General features: G+C 46.5%; 1 protein-coding gene across 1 annotated transcript in view; it reads right to left on the bottom strand.

Annotated features, from left to right (window-relative positions):
* DIS3 (DIS3 homolog, exosome endoribonuclease and 3'-5' exoribonuclease) overlaps window positions 1–14,604 on the bottom strand; it is a 260,018-nt gene that overhangs the window by 83,946 nt on the left and 161,468 nt on the right. Inside the window, exon 17 of the mRNA XM_069205287.1 lies at window positions 10,665–10,821. Within this exon, the coding sequence (XP_069061388.1) occupies window positions 10,665–10,821 (157 nt within the window). The remainder of the gene's footprint in view (window positions 1–10,664; window positions 10,822–14,604) is intronic.

The following is a 14,604-nucleotide window of genomic DNA, read 5'->3' as shown; positions in this document are numbered from 1 at the left end:
AAACTTCCCAGTATTCAGTGTAGCCATTATGGAGCTGTGGAGTTCGTTTTTTACAGACTCCCAGCCCATATACTCTTATGGCTACCCTGCACTTACAATGTCTAAGGTTTTGCTTAGACACTGTAGGGGCATAGTGCTCATGCACATATGCCCTCACCTGTGGTATAGTGCACCCTGCCTTAGGGCTGTAAGGCCTGCTAGAGGGGTGACTTACCTATGCCACAGGCAGTGTGAGGTTGGCATGGCACCCTGAGGGGAGTGCCATGTCGACTTAGTCATTTTCTCCCCACCAGCACACACAAGCTGGCAAGCAGGGTGTCTGTGCTGAGTGAGGGGTCCCTAGGGTGGCATAAGACATGCTGCAGCCCTTAGAGACCTTCCCTGGCATCCGGGCCCTTGGTACCAGGGGTACCAGTTACAAGGGACTTACCTGGGTGCCAGGGTGGTGCCAATTGTGGAGACAATGGTACATTTTAGGGGAAAGAACACTGGTGCTGGGGCCTGGTTAGCAGGGTCCCAGCACACTTCTCAGTCAAGTCAGCATCAGTATCAGGCAAAAAGTGGGGGGTAACTGCAACAGGGAGCCATTTCTTTACACAAGTTGTTTCAAAGTTGCTTCTTTGTTGCAAAGTTGCAGTCTTTGGTGAACAGAGCCACTGTCCTCGGGAGTTCTTGGTCCTTCTAGATGCAGGGCAGTCCTCTGAGGCTTCAGAGGTCGCTGGTCCCTGTGGAAAGCGTCGCTGGAGCAGTGTCTTTAGAAGTGGGGAGGCAGGCCAGTAGAGCTGGGGCCAAAGCAGTTGGTGTCTCCGTCTTCTCTGCAGGGTTTTTCAGCTTAGCAGTCCTCTTCTTCTTAGGTTGCAGGAATCTGAGTTCCTAGGTTCTGGGGAGCCCCTAAATACTGAATTTAGGGGCGTGTTTAGGTCAGGGGGGTTAGTAGCCAATGGCTACTAGCCCTGAGGGTGGCTACATCCTCTTTGTGCCTCCTCCCTGAGGGGAGGGGGGCACATCCCTAATCCTATTGGGGGAATCCTCCATCTGAAAGATGGAGGATTTCTAAAAGTTAGAGTCACCTCAGCTCAGGACACCTTAGGGGCTGTCCTGGCTGGCCAGTGACTCCTCCTTGTTTTTCTCATTATCTCCTCCGGCCTTGCCGCCAAAAGTGGGGCCGTGGCCGGAGGGGGCGGGCAACTCCACTAACTGGAGTGCCCTGGGGTGCTGTAACAAAGGGGGTGAGCCTTTGAGGCTCACCGCCAGGTGTTACAGTTCCTGTAGGGGGAGGTGTGAAGCACCTCCACCCAGTACAGGCTTTGTTACTAGCCACAGAGTGACAAAGGCACTCTCCCCATGTGGCCAGCAACATGTCTGGTGTGTGGCAGGCTGCTAAAACCAGTCAGCCTACAAGGGTAGTCGGTTAAGGTTTCAGGGGGCACCTTTAAGGTGCCCTCTGGGGTGTATGTTACAATAAAATGTACACTGGCATCAGTGTGCTTTTATTGTGCTGAGAAGTTTGATACCAAACTTCACAGTGTTCAGTGTAGCCATTATGGTGATGTGGAGTTCGTGCATGACAGACTCCCAGACCCTATACTCTTATGGCTACCCTGCACTTAAAATGTCTAAGGTTTTGCTAAGACACTGTAGGGGCATAGTGCTCATGCACTTATGCCCTCACCTATGGTATAGTGCACCCTGCCTTAGGGCTGTAAGGCCTGCTAGAGGGGTGACTTATCTATACCTGTAGGCAGTGTGAGGTTGGCATGGCACCCTGAGGGGAGTGCCATGTCGACTTAGTCTTTTTATCCCCACTAGCACACACAAGCTGGCAAGCAGTGTGTCTGTGCTGAGTGAGGGGTCCCCAGGGTGGCATAAGACATGCTGCAGCCCTTAGAGACCTTCCCTGGCATCAGTGCCCTTGGTACCAGGGGTACCAGTTACAAGGGACTTACCTGGATGCCAGGGTGTGCCAATTGTGGAAACAAAAGTACAGGTTAGGGAAAGAACACTGGTGCTGGGGCCTGGTTAGCAGGCCTCAGCACACTTTCAAATCAAAACTTAGCATCAGCAAAGGCTAAAAGTCCAGGGGTAACCATGCCAAGGAGGCATTTCCTTACAATCCATGTCGGATATTCCTCAGTAAAGGAAACACTGATTTGGTCCTGTAGGAAGTTGGCTCTGTATAAACTGTCTCAAAGTAAGAGATAGTGTGCACAGAGTCCAAGAGTTCCCCTTAGAGGTAAGATAGTGGCAAAATTAGATAATTCTAATGCTCTATTTTGTGGTAGTGTGGTCGAGCAGTAGGCTTATCAGAGGGTAGTGTTAAGCATTTGTTGTACACACACAGGCAATAAATGAGGAACACACACTCAAAGACAATTCCAGGCCAATAGGTTTTTATATAGAAAAATATATTTTCTTAATTTATTTTTAGAACCACAAGTTCAAGATTTGAAGTAAATACATAAAATGCAAGGTATTGCACATAGGTAAGTTAGGAACTTTGAATTAGAGCAATAACATATAAACATATACAGTTTCTGTTAAAATGGCAATAAGCTATTTTAAAAGTAGACACTTGCAAAAATCAACAGTTCCTGGGGGAGGTAAGTATTGGTTAGATTGTGAGGTAGGTAAGACACTTACAAGTCTCAGTTCCTCGGCATAGGCAGCTCACCGTTGGGGGTTCAAGGCAACCCCAAAGTTACCACCCCACAGCTCAGGGCCAGTCAGGTGCAGAGGTCAAAGAGGTGACCAAAACACACAGGCGCCTATGGAGAACAGAGGTGCTTCGGTTCCAGTCTGCCAACAGGTAAGTACCCGCGTCCTCGGGAGGAAGACCAAGGGGGTTTTGTAGAGCACTGGGGGGACACAAGTAGGCACACAAAACACACCCTCAGCGGCACAGGGGCGGCCGGGTGCAGTGTGCAAAGCAGGCGGCGGGTTTTGTATTGGGTTCAATGGAGGGACCCGGGGATCACTCTAGCGGTGCAGGCAGGGCACAGGGGGGCTTCTCGGATCAGACACCACCTTGGCTAGGCAGAGGGTTGCCTGGGGGTCACTCTTGCATGGAGGTTCGGTTCCTTCTGGTCCTGGGGGCTGCGGGTGCAGTGCTGTGTCCAGGCGTCGGGTCCCTTATTACAGGCAGTCGCGGTCAGGGGGAGCCTCTGGATTCTCTCTGCAGGTGTTGCTATGGGAGTCCAGAGAGGTCGTCTCGGGCTACTCACGGGGTCGCAGTCGCCTGGGAGCCCTCCCTGTGGTGTTGGTTCTCTGGATCTCGAGCTGGGGGCGTCGGGTGCAGAGGGTGAAGTCTCACGCTTCAGGCGGGAAGAGTGAGGTCTTTGAAAGTTGCAGAAAAGTTGCAATATTGTTGCTGTTCCTTGAGCAGAGCCGCTGCTCACTGGAGTTTCTTGGTACTTAGGTTCAGGGCAGTCCTCTGAGGCTTCATAGGTCGCTGGTCCCTGTTGGATGTGTCGCTGTTGCAGGTTTTCGAGTCAGGAGACAGGCCGGTAGGGATGGGGCCAAAGCAGTTGTCGTCTTCCATCGTCTCTGCAGGGCTTGCAGGTCAGCAGTCCTTCTTAGTTCAGGTTGCAGGAATCTGATTTCCTGGGTTCTTGGGTGCCCCTAAATACTAAATTAAGGGGTGTGTTTAGGTCTGGGAGGGCAGTAGCCAATGGCTACTGTCCTGGAGGGTGGCTACACCCTCTTTATGCCTCCTCCCTGAAGGGAGGGGGGGCACATCCCTAATCCTATTGGGGAAATCCTCCAAACTTAAGATGGAGGATTTCTAAAGGCAGGGGTCACCTCAGCTCAGGGCACCTTAGGGGCTGTCCTGACTGGTGGGTGACTCCTCCTTGTTTTTCTCATTATCTACTCCAGCCTTGCCGCCAAAAGTGGGGACAGTGGCCGGAGAGGCGGGCATCTCCACCAGCTGGGATGCCCTGTGGCGCTGTAACAAAAGGGGTGAGCCTTTGAGGCTCACCACCAGGTGTTACAGTTCCTGCAGGGGGAGGTGTGAAGCATCTCCACCCAGTCCAGGCTTTGTTCCTGGCCACAGAGTGACAAAGGCACTCTCCCCATGTGACCAGCAACTCACCTGGTTGTGGCAGGCTGGCAGAAACTGGTCAGCCTAACACTAGAAGTCGGATTGGTATTCAGAGGGCATCTCTAAGATGCCCTCTGGGTGCATTTTACAATAAATTCCACACTGGCATCAGTGTGCATGTATTGTGCTTAGAAGTTTGATACCAAACTTCCCAGATTTCAGTATAGCCATTATGGAACTGTGGAGTTCGTGTTTGACAAACTCCAAGACCATATACTCTTATGGCTACCCTGCACTTACAATGTCTAAGGTTTTGCTTAGACACTGTAGGGACATAGTGCTCATGGACATATGTCCTCACCTGTGGTATAGTGCACCCTGCATTAGGGCTGTAAGGCCTGCTAGAGGGGTGACTTACCTATGCCACAGGCAGTGTGAGGTTGGCATAGCACTCTGAGGGGAGTGCCATGTCGACTTAGTAATTTTCTCCCCATCAGCACACAAAAGCTGTGAGGCAGTGTGCATGTACTGAGTGAGGGGTCCCCAGAGTGGCATGAGACATGCTGCAGCCCTCAGAGACCTTCCCTGGCATCAGGGCCCTTGGTACCAGGGGTACCATTTACAAGGGACTTATCTGAGTACCAGGGCTGTGCCAATTGTGGAAGCAAAGGTACAGTTTAGGGAAAGAACACTGGTGCTGGGGCCTGGTTAGCAGGGTCCCAGCACACTTTCAATAATAACTTGGCATCAGCAAAAGGCAAAAAGTCAGGGGGTAACCATGCCAAGGAGGCATTTCCTTACAGGTCCCCACTGTGAAAATGTAAGCCACTGTTCCTTGTGCCTACAAAGAGGCTTTTAAAACTCCCAATTTGTCCACACTGACAATCAGTTTTGGACTAATCGCATCTAGGTTCCAACTCACTGAAAGTCTTTGGTTAATGGTTGACATCTTACAATCCCCTCTTTTCTTATAAAGTAGAAGGCTGTTTGCATTGCACAGAATTATTGGTAACAAACTACACAACATAAATGGATGGAGGGTGAGCAGCCTAGAACTTTAAATTGTTAACTACAACAAAATCATCAATGGAGAGATTGTTAGCGTACATCCACAAAATGTAATATAGTATTTCAGAGCTTTTTAATTTGCCAAATTACAGAGATTAAGGGTTGCTCTGAACATACAAAACCTTGCTTCCGAAGGGAATCACTGGAATGATTAATGATCAATCATTCACATATCACATGACACGAGGAGTGAGAAGTCAATGAAAAAAAAGGGGGAGGGGGGCGAGTGAAATGACCCTCAATTTCCAGATGTCTGAAACACTAGCTACAACAAGGGACAGCCAGCCCAAAAACAAGGACAGTTTTACTTGAGGAAGCATTCCCTTCCAAAACCATCACCAATGTTTAAAGGATGCACTCAGGTAAATTGGTGCTCACTTAACGTCCAATGGGATACTCTTCGATATATATGGGGAGTCCTCACCCACAGGTACTACCCGTGGCCTGCTTCATCATGGGACACCCACTCAGATCACCTCCTTAAAAGACTTGACTATCAAAACAGGACAGTGGGTGTGCATACCTCTTGGGTATGTACCATCATTCAGTAAACTGGCATGAGTTTACACCCCCCTCAATACGGGCTGTGTGTACCTACCTTACCCCTTAATTTTGGGAGCATCTGCCATTCCAGCATCCCATCAGCACCAACCTAAGAATGCTGCTACTGCTGAAGACAAAGAGCTGTTGTGCGAGCTGCCACAACGAATCTCCCAGATGCTACGTTCCAAGGGAGGACACTACAGACGCAGGACAGCTTCATGCCACAGGGAACTATTTGGCATGCAGATGTGCTCCTCATGAAAGGGCTGAATGGCATCACTTCAGTGTTTGAAGTTGCCTGACCCAGTGCCCCATGCTTTATGATGTGTGTAGGAAAATGCCACTGTTGGCCTGGTCAACCCCCCACTTTTTGCCTTATTTTGATGCCCGCTTTGATTGGAAGTGTGCTGGGACCCTGCTAACCAGGCCCCAGCACTGGTGTTCTTTCCCTAAAACTTTACCTTTGTTTGACCAGGGAAGGTGCCTAAGGGCTGCAGCATGTATTATGTCACCCTAGGGAACCCCTCACTCAGTACATGCCCACTACCTTGCAGCTTGTGTGTACTGGTGGGGAGAAAAGACAAAGTCGACATGACACTCCCCTCAGAGTGCCATGCCCACCAACCACTGCCTGTGGCATAGGTAAGTCACCCTTTTAGCAGGCCTTACAGCCCTAAGGCATGGTGCACTATACCACAGGTGAGGGCATAGCTGCACGAGCAATAAGCCCCCTATAGCGTCTAAGTCAATTCTTAGACATTGTAAGGGCAGGGCAGCCATACTGAGTATATGGTCTGGGAGTCTGTCATTACGAACTCCACAGCACCATGATGACTACACTGAATACTGGGAAGTTTGGTATCAAACTTCTCCGCACAATAAACCAAATGGGATTTAGAGATGCCCCCTGTATGCTAGCCCAACTGCTAGTGCAAGGCTGACAGGTCTGTGCCAGCCTGCCACTTCCAGACGAGTTTCTGACCACATGTGGTGAGTGCCTTTGAGCACTCTGTGGTCAGAAACAAAGCCTGTCCTGGGTGGAGGTGCTTCACACCTCCCCCTCCAGGAACTGTAACACCTAGCGGTGAGCCTCAAAAGTTCAAGCCTGGTGGTATAGTGCCCCAGGGCACTACAGCTAGTGGAAATGCCCACCCCCTCAGACAAGCCCCCACTTTTGGCAGTAAGTCCGGAGGGTAATGAGAAAAACAAAGAGGAGTCACCCCTCCAGCCAGGTCCACCCCTAAGGTGACCAGAGCTGAAGTGACCCCCTCCATGAAAAATCCTCCTACTTGCTCTGGAGGAGTAGGACCAATAGGGATAGGGATGTGCCCCTGAACGCCCCCCCCCCCCCCGCTCTCCCCAGAGGAAGTGGGCACAAGGAGGGTGTAGCCACCCTCAGGGACAGTAGCCATTGGCTACTGCCCTCTGACCCTAACACACCCCTAAATTTAGTATTTATGGGCGACCCTGAACCCAGCTCTTCAGATTTCAGATGACCTCAAGAAAGAAGAAGGACTTCTGAGCTGAAAACTCCACAGATAAGAGAAGGAGACACCAACAGACTCAGCCCCAGCCCTACCGGCCCGTCTCCTGCTTCGAAAAGCTGCAAGAAAAGAAGCAACGCGCTCTGCATCACCAAGGACCAAGCAACTCCTGTGGACAGTGGACCTGCCCAAAGAAAAGACCAAGAAACCAACTTTAAAGGGACTCTTACCTCACTCCAGAAGCGTGAGTCCAACTACTCTGCACCCGACGCCCCCAGCCCGTGTCCAGAGAAACCAACTATCCAGAGAGGACCCCCAGGTGACTCCAACGACGTGTCCAAACTGGGCTGACCTCTGCACCCCCACATCGATGCCTGCAGAGGGAATCCCGAGGGCCCCCCCTGACTGTGGCTGCCCGGGACAAAGATATACGACGCCTGGAGAAGCACTACACCCCCAGGGCCGTGAGAAACCAACCACTGGTGCAGCAACGACCTTGCCCAGTCAGTGGCTTGCCCGAGAGGCCTCCCTGTGCCCTGCCTGCAGCGCCTAAGTGACCCCCATGTCCCTCCACAGAGTTGTATTGAGAACCCGACGTCCTGTTGGCACACTGCACCCGGCCGCCCCCATGCCACTGAGGGTGTAGTTTTTCTGCCTACTTGGGGCCCCTCCAGTACTCCTTCAAACCCCTGTGATCTGCCCTCCGACATGCAGGTATTTACCTGCAAGCAGACTGGAACCGAAGTACCCCCTGCCTCCATAGGTGCCCACATTATTTTGGCTCCTGTTTGACCTCTGCACCTGACTGGCCCTGTGTGGCTGGTGCTAGGTATTTGGGGTTGCCTTGAACTCCCAACGGTGGGCTACCTATGCCCCGGAGTCTGAACCTGTAAGTGTGGTACTTACCTCAGAAACTGTACTTATATACCTCCCCCAGGAACTATTGAAAATTGCACTGTATGCACTTTTAAACTAGCTTTTTGTCATTTTAAAGAAAACTGTGTACAACATTGATTCTATTCAAAGTCCTAAGTATTACTATGTAAAGTATCATTCATTTGATGTACTTACCTGCTAAATGAATCTTGTGGTTCTAAAAATAAATTAACAAAAAAATATTTTTCTATATAAAAACCTATTGGCCTGGAGTTAAGTCATTGAGTGTGTGTTTTCACTTATTGCTTGTGTGTGTACAACAAATGCTTAACACTACCCTCTGATAAGCCCACACTACCACAAATAGAGCATTAGTATTATCTATTATTGCCTCTGTCAAGCCTCTTGGGGAGCCCCTGGACTCTGTACACAATATATTTCATTTTGATATAGTGTATACAGAGTTAGCTTCCTACATGAGAGGTTTGATAACAAACATCCCAGGATTCAGGGAAGCCATCATGTAGCTGGGGAACTCGTAATGACCAGTGTCCAGTACATGAATTTGAAATGGCTTCCGAGTGCAATCACTATGTCTCGGAACCGACAGAGGCCTAGCAGGGACATACCTGCTCATGCATATATGTCCTCACAGGTCGTGTTTTCAATTTACCCTGCAACAAAACATGCAGCTACAATGGCAGCACTAATGTGAGTTTGGTAATGGGTCTCTGGGGGTGGCACAACTGTTGCTGAAGCCCTCAGAGACCTTCCTTAGTAACCCAGGCCCTAGGTACCAGGGGTACCATTTACTAGGGACTTTGTGGTAATTAAACAGTTTGCCAATTGTGCAAAACAACTGTGCAGTTTTAGGTTAAAAGATCTGGCACTGGGGACCTGGTTAGCAGGGACCCAGTGCACTAATAGTCAAAGCCACATCAGAAACCAGGCAAATAGCGGGGGCTAACCATTGTCAAAAAGAACGCTTTCCTACACGCTGTATAACAAAGTTGTGTTTCTTTTAAACAGAGAATTGTCAATGGTTCCTCAAGTAAAGCAGGTGATCAAAAGCACGGTTTTATATTTTCACAGATGAGAAAGACGATTCACATTCTTCTCTTCCTTTCCTGGCGATTAGTAGTGAGAGACATAGTGAATTCACAATTAGTCTATGCTAAGAGTCTGTACATCTCAACCTACTTGGTGAGCAAACTGCATTTGGTCCAAAATGACAGAGTAAGAATAGCCTTACTGATCTTTAAGTTCTGCGTCATAACAGGAGGACGAGATCACCCCACTGGCTTGAAGTTGAGAATGACATTCATTGCAAAATCCTGAGCCTGGAGTACAGGGCCCTTGATGCGAAACAACCAAATTACCTGGCCACTAATCTGTGTTTTAGCATTGCACACCAGATCTCTTATGATAGACAATATTTATTTAAGGTTGTCTGCATTTTTAAAAACATATTTTTTCAAGAAATGAGGGTCAGGACAATTCACACAGGCCATGGACTCTGTGAACGCCTCTCCAGTTCCCTACTCTAAGCACAACAGCAATAAGAGATATTACTGCAGAGCATACACGTACAAATATTAAAAACAAATCAAAGTGCCTGCTGGATTTCTCAAACATTTCAGAATCTTTTTTATACTCAGACTCCCTCTTTCTTTGTTCTTCAGGAAAACGTTTTCTGTGTACTTCACAATTTAGAACAATCTGGCTGATACAGAGCTCTTCCCATAGACTATCAACTGTGGTAACAATTTGAATAAGGGAGGTGTTGGGGGAGAGAGATTTCTGCATGCATGGGGGTAGGGATAAAATAAATTCAAATTAATATACAAAAGAGCTCATTCACAGGGTCTTTGTTTAAGCACACAAACGATGCCACATATTTACAGCATGAATCCCTCAGTGACATGGGGAAATGTTCTGATAAAAGGTGAATTTACAACAAATCCGATTCTTAAGAGCTCGGTTATGCAACTGGAGGTAAGAAAATGTATGATTAGTCGTTTTTATTTGGTAGCTTTAGGGAATTGTCACGCAAGATTCACTCATTGGAAATAGAGTCTCCTGCTACGTTGAGTTTTTTGTCTAGGTATGTTGGGTGAAGGATTTGTATGCCCTTGTGATTAATGCAGGGGATTTCAACAGCAATTAAAGAAAGAACCACCTATATGTATTTGGCAGTGAAATAAAGGTTTTATTGGCATGACAGGTTCATGGAACGATCCTACATCAGACAGACACATTTATAACTGAGTCGACAAATAATGCTCCACTGGAACTAAACTGACACTGAAGAAGATCAGAAGTAGGTCATGGAATTTTCAGTCAGCTGAGTTTTATAGTTTCTGGCATTAAGCGGTCACTGATAGGTTGTGGTTTTCAGAGGACAAACTGGTCGTCAAAAGAGAAGGATGAATCCATAACTGTAAATGAAAATCCCACCTATGGTCATGTCAAACCCATTTAAGAAAAAAAAGACAAAGGATAAGGGACAATAATGTTGTCTGGCACTTCACATTTTAAGTGACACCAAAATGCGATACTCAAATAAAAATAACTTTCATACTATCCAAACTCTTTTTTATTTCTCAAATATATATATATATATACCCCTTCTCTACAAAGTGCTGGAAGCTCACCTTAGAACTCGCTGCCTTCACAAGAATGTCATAGTTTGCTGGAGGCGGAGCAGGGTGTTTTCGGAGAAGTGCAAATTCTGAAAACTCATCATAGATTTTCTGTGCAACAGATATATTGGCGAGCAACATGAATTCCTCCACCATGGAATTTGTTTCTCTGTGAATACATTGAAAACGTAATATCAACAACAATTTAATAAGAGACAACTCGGCTATAAATCTCTTACAGCACTTTTATCACCAGTTTCACTATAACATAAAACGAATTTGTTAGTGAAATAACCAGATCTGGCTGCAAGTGGGCAACATGGAATTTCAGGGTACTGCAGAATCAGGTTCTCCAACAGCAATACTTCGATTATCTAAAGGAACATGACGAATTATGCATCAGGTTTTACACAAACTGACAGATTCTAATTGATGGTAAATGAATGGAATCTGAAATTGAATAAACAAATAGCACAGTAGTTTGAAATCCAAAAAACCCTGCAGTTTCTATGGCCTGCGCAGTCACGATAACAGTCACAAACCAGAGAGGCTTGACAACAGAGAAATAGAATCCTTTCCTATTACTGGTTGTTAGAAATGGGCCAAGAGTGGCCTGATTCACAAAATATATACTTTAGTAAATAACAATGGTCTCTGTCCAGGCACTAAAGTGCAGGTAGTATGCCAGTCTGTGGGAATGCTTTGGACATAAAGTAGGTGTATTTCATGTGATGTATGTGAGTAGTGCTTGGATATCATGTGTGAGGGTCAGTTTTGCACTCTTTTTGTGTTTTTGTTGCTGCACCTCAGCATGCACTGAAGTGAAAAGGAAAGAGATAGGACGCCTATACCTAGATACTTGTTCATGGATGGTTGGAAAATATCACTGTGGCCTACGTGGATACCTACCATCTTTGGAAAACTTTGTATAATACATTTTAAACTTACTGACTATGGAGCAATGGAAAACAGCCCAGAGGTCAAGAGTTTCACCCTTGGGATGCAATGTTTCATAAATTATAGTATATGCTCAGTTGAGTTTGTCCAGTAAAGGCAGAGCAGGAACACAGAGAAATGTGCATTATACAACCCGGCATGATGTATGCTGTATGATGTATGCTCAGAGGAATCCATCTACAATTGTCAAGGTGCAACCAATAGGAGTGGGCACTAGAAAACCCACCAGGGAATGTGAGAACTGGTAGCGTCAGGCAGAAGCCCGAGGGATTGACACTATGCAACCACCTGTAGTATATGCCCTATTGAGGCCATGGAGGAGCATGTGTTGAACAGCCTTTAAGCCACAAGCCATAGTATGCACTTGATAAACCTTAGGTATGCTCTGCGATGTCCACCCAGGTACGGAAGATGAGCACACTATGGAATGGTGTATACATTATTGGCCAGTGTACACTGCCACTGCTCCTGTATAGTGTTCTAACATTTGAATAGCACTTAATGATCCTGACAAGTTTTCAAAGTGCACCAATTTGCATTAGTTATCTGCACGTCGTTTTTGGAGTTCATGGTTGAAAAGGTTTTGTTTGTAGTTTAACGTATGTGAAAGGTGGTGGGTCAGGTATGTGAGGTTAGGAGATGTGCTCTAAATATGGTGCGGTGAAAGGTTCTGTGCAATAGCATGAAGTATTGGTGAGTGTGTCAAACTAGATGCAGTTGTGCATGCCAATATTTACTTTCTTTACAGTGTAGAACAAAAGGCAGTGAATATATTATATGGAGTCCAAACCCCTGCAGGTAACTCAGCTAACGTCAAAAACTGAGAAATATTAAGAGGGGCAACACGGAAGGCAGAGAGGACGAAAACAGCAGAGACATTGTTAAGCAACAATGGAATAATAAAGTTCCAACCTGTAGAGACAGAGATTCAGACCCCAGGGACACTGCTTTTTAATGCTTTTTATTGCTTTTGTACAGGATAACGACAACAGTAAGAAACAGTTTCTTACGTGTAAGTCCTGTTCGCTTGTAGGGAAATCTGCATTGAAGGCATAAGCATTAACTAGTCTCACCCACGTGTAGGGACCCAAGACACTTTTTCATAATATATCTTTTTGAGTGCAGATATTTGCCTTTCTTTGGGAAGGACTGAAGAGTCACTTAAGAGAGAAACATATTATGCAGCCTATAAGAGTAGGCTACAATGGCCCAATTCTTCATCTTATATTTTAAAAAAGGGGCCAGGGGAATTATATATACATATTATTTTCATGATGTTTTGGTAAAACAGCATAAATGTCTTTCACAAACCCTTTTTAGAAAGAACATAGAGATGAAGTAAAGCAGAACAGTATAGCTCCATAGGCTGTCATTATATGACCACCAATATCCCATCATGCTTAGCAGGTGGCAGTTGCTTATTGAGGTGATGTTTGTACGTATGTATTGCTCATATTTACCTCTGTCCAGTCCACCGGGGACTAGGGAGGGTTGCTTGGCTTCAATGGATATCCCCCTACGAGGGAACTGGAGTTACAGGTAAGAAACTGTTCCTTTTCTCGTAGTGGATCTCCATTGATAGTCATAAGCACTGAATAGAGTAGCAAGCCTGTCCCTACTAACAGTGGTGGAGAAAACAGAGGAATGAGTAAGATAGCTATTTTAAGCATTCAGATTTCTGAGTGAGGTCTGTCTTACTTAAGCATCTCCTCTAGCATCAGGGTCTAGGCAGCAGTGCTTGGTGAATGTGTGAACAAATCTCCCGGTGGCTTGCCTGATAATATCTGCTATAGGGACATTCCTCATTAAAGACGTAGCAGCTGCTTTACCTCAGGTGGTGGAGTGAGCTTTGGGTCTACCTGCTAGTGTCCTGTTAGCTTTTTGATAGCGTAACAGGATATAGGAAACTATCCAAAGGGAGATGGACAGTTTTAGATGTGGCTAACACAGTATGGACCGGACCACAGTTGGTAAACAATAGGTTCAATCTGCAGATCTCACGTGTTTTATCAAGATACCATTTTGAAACTCTCCTCACACTAAGGAAGAGAGAGATTGTTCAGCTGGAGTAGAGGGATTCTAAAAGAATGTTGATAATGAGATCGACTACAAGACTTGGAAATCTGAAATAACCTTAGGAAAGAATTTCGGGTGAGACCGCTTTGTTAGTTGTGGAAGGCTGTGTATGGTTCTTTAGAGAATAGTGCTTGGATCTCACTAACCATGCGGGCTGATGTTTTCCAAGAAAGATGCTGCATGGAAGGCTTGTGAATTGGCTCAAAGGGTTTTTGCATAAGTTGTAAAAGGTCTATGGTTAGGTTTCAAGGGAGGTGAAGGACGCCTAATGGGAGAGACAACATTCTTTAACCCTTCTAAAAAATTCTTTATTAGAGTTTTTTTTTTTTTTTTTAAAGAGGCTTGTGAACAACATTTTCAGTAGGTAGAAAGGGCTGCCAGGTGGCCCTTTATAGAAGAGAAATACAAGCCAGACTTTTCCAAGTGTAGCAAGTACGGGGAAGAATCACATCTTGGCAAGTAGTAGGTTCCACGTTCTTGGAGGGACACAAAATGTGAAACCTCTTCCATCTGAAGGCATCTGCAGAACGGGTGGAGGATCTCCATGCAGTCTTGTGGTAGGTTCAAATGTCCGCACTGCTCTAGCTCTGAAGCCATACAGCAAAATTCAAGGAGGAGAGATAGGGGTGAACCATCTGGCCTTCAAATAGCAGGTCTGGTCTGCATGGCAGCTTGAGATGTGGTCGCTGTGACTGGTGAAGCAGGTCTACGAACCACCATTGACATGGTCACTCTGGAGCTATGAGGATCATCTTGGCTCTCGAGTTGAACAGCTTAATGAGGACTGTCGGGATCAGGGAAATCAGCGAAAAGGCAGAAAGAAATATGCTGGACCAGTCGATCCAAAGGGCCATATTGTCCCTGGGTGGTAGTACCTCAGGGCAAAGTTGCAGCATTTTTTGTTTTCTGTGATGGCAAA

The sequence above is a fragment of the Pleurodeles waltl genome, chromosome 8, assembly GCF_031143425.1.
Source record: "Pleurodeles waltl isolate 20211129_DDA chromosome 8, aPleWal1.hap1.20221129, whole genome shotgun sequence".
Classification (NCBI taxonomy): Eukaryota; Metazoa; Chordata; class Amphibia; order Caudata; family Salamandridae; genus Pleurodeles; species Pleurodeles waltl.
Note: the sequence above shows the minus strand (reverse complement) of the source record. Positions and strands in the feature narration are given on the sequence as shown.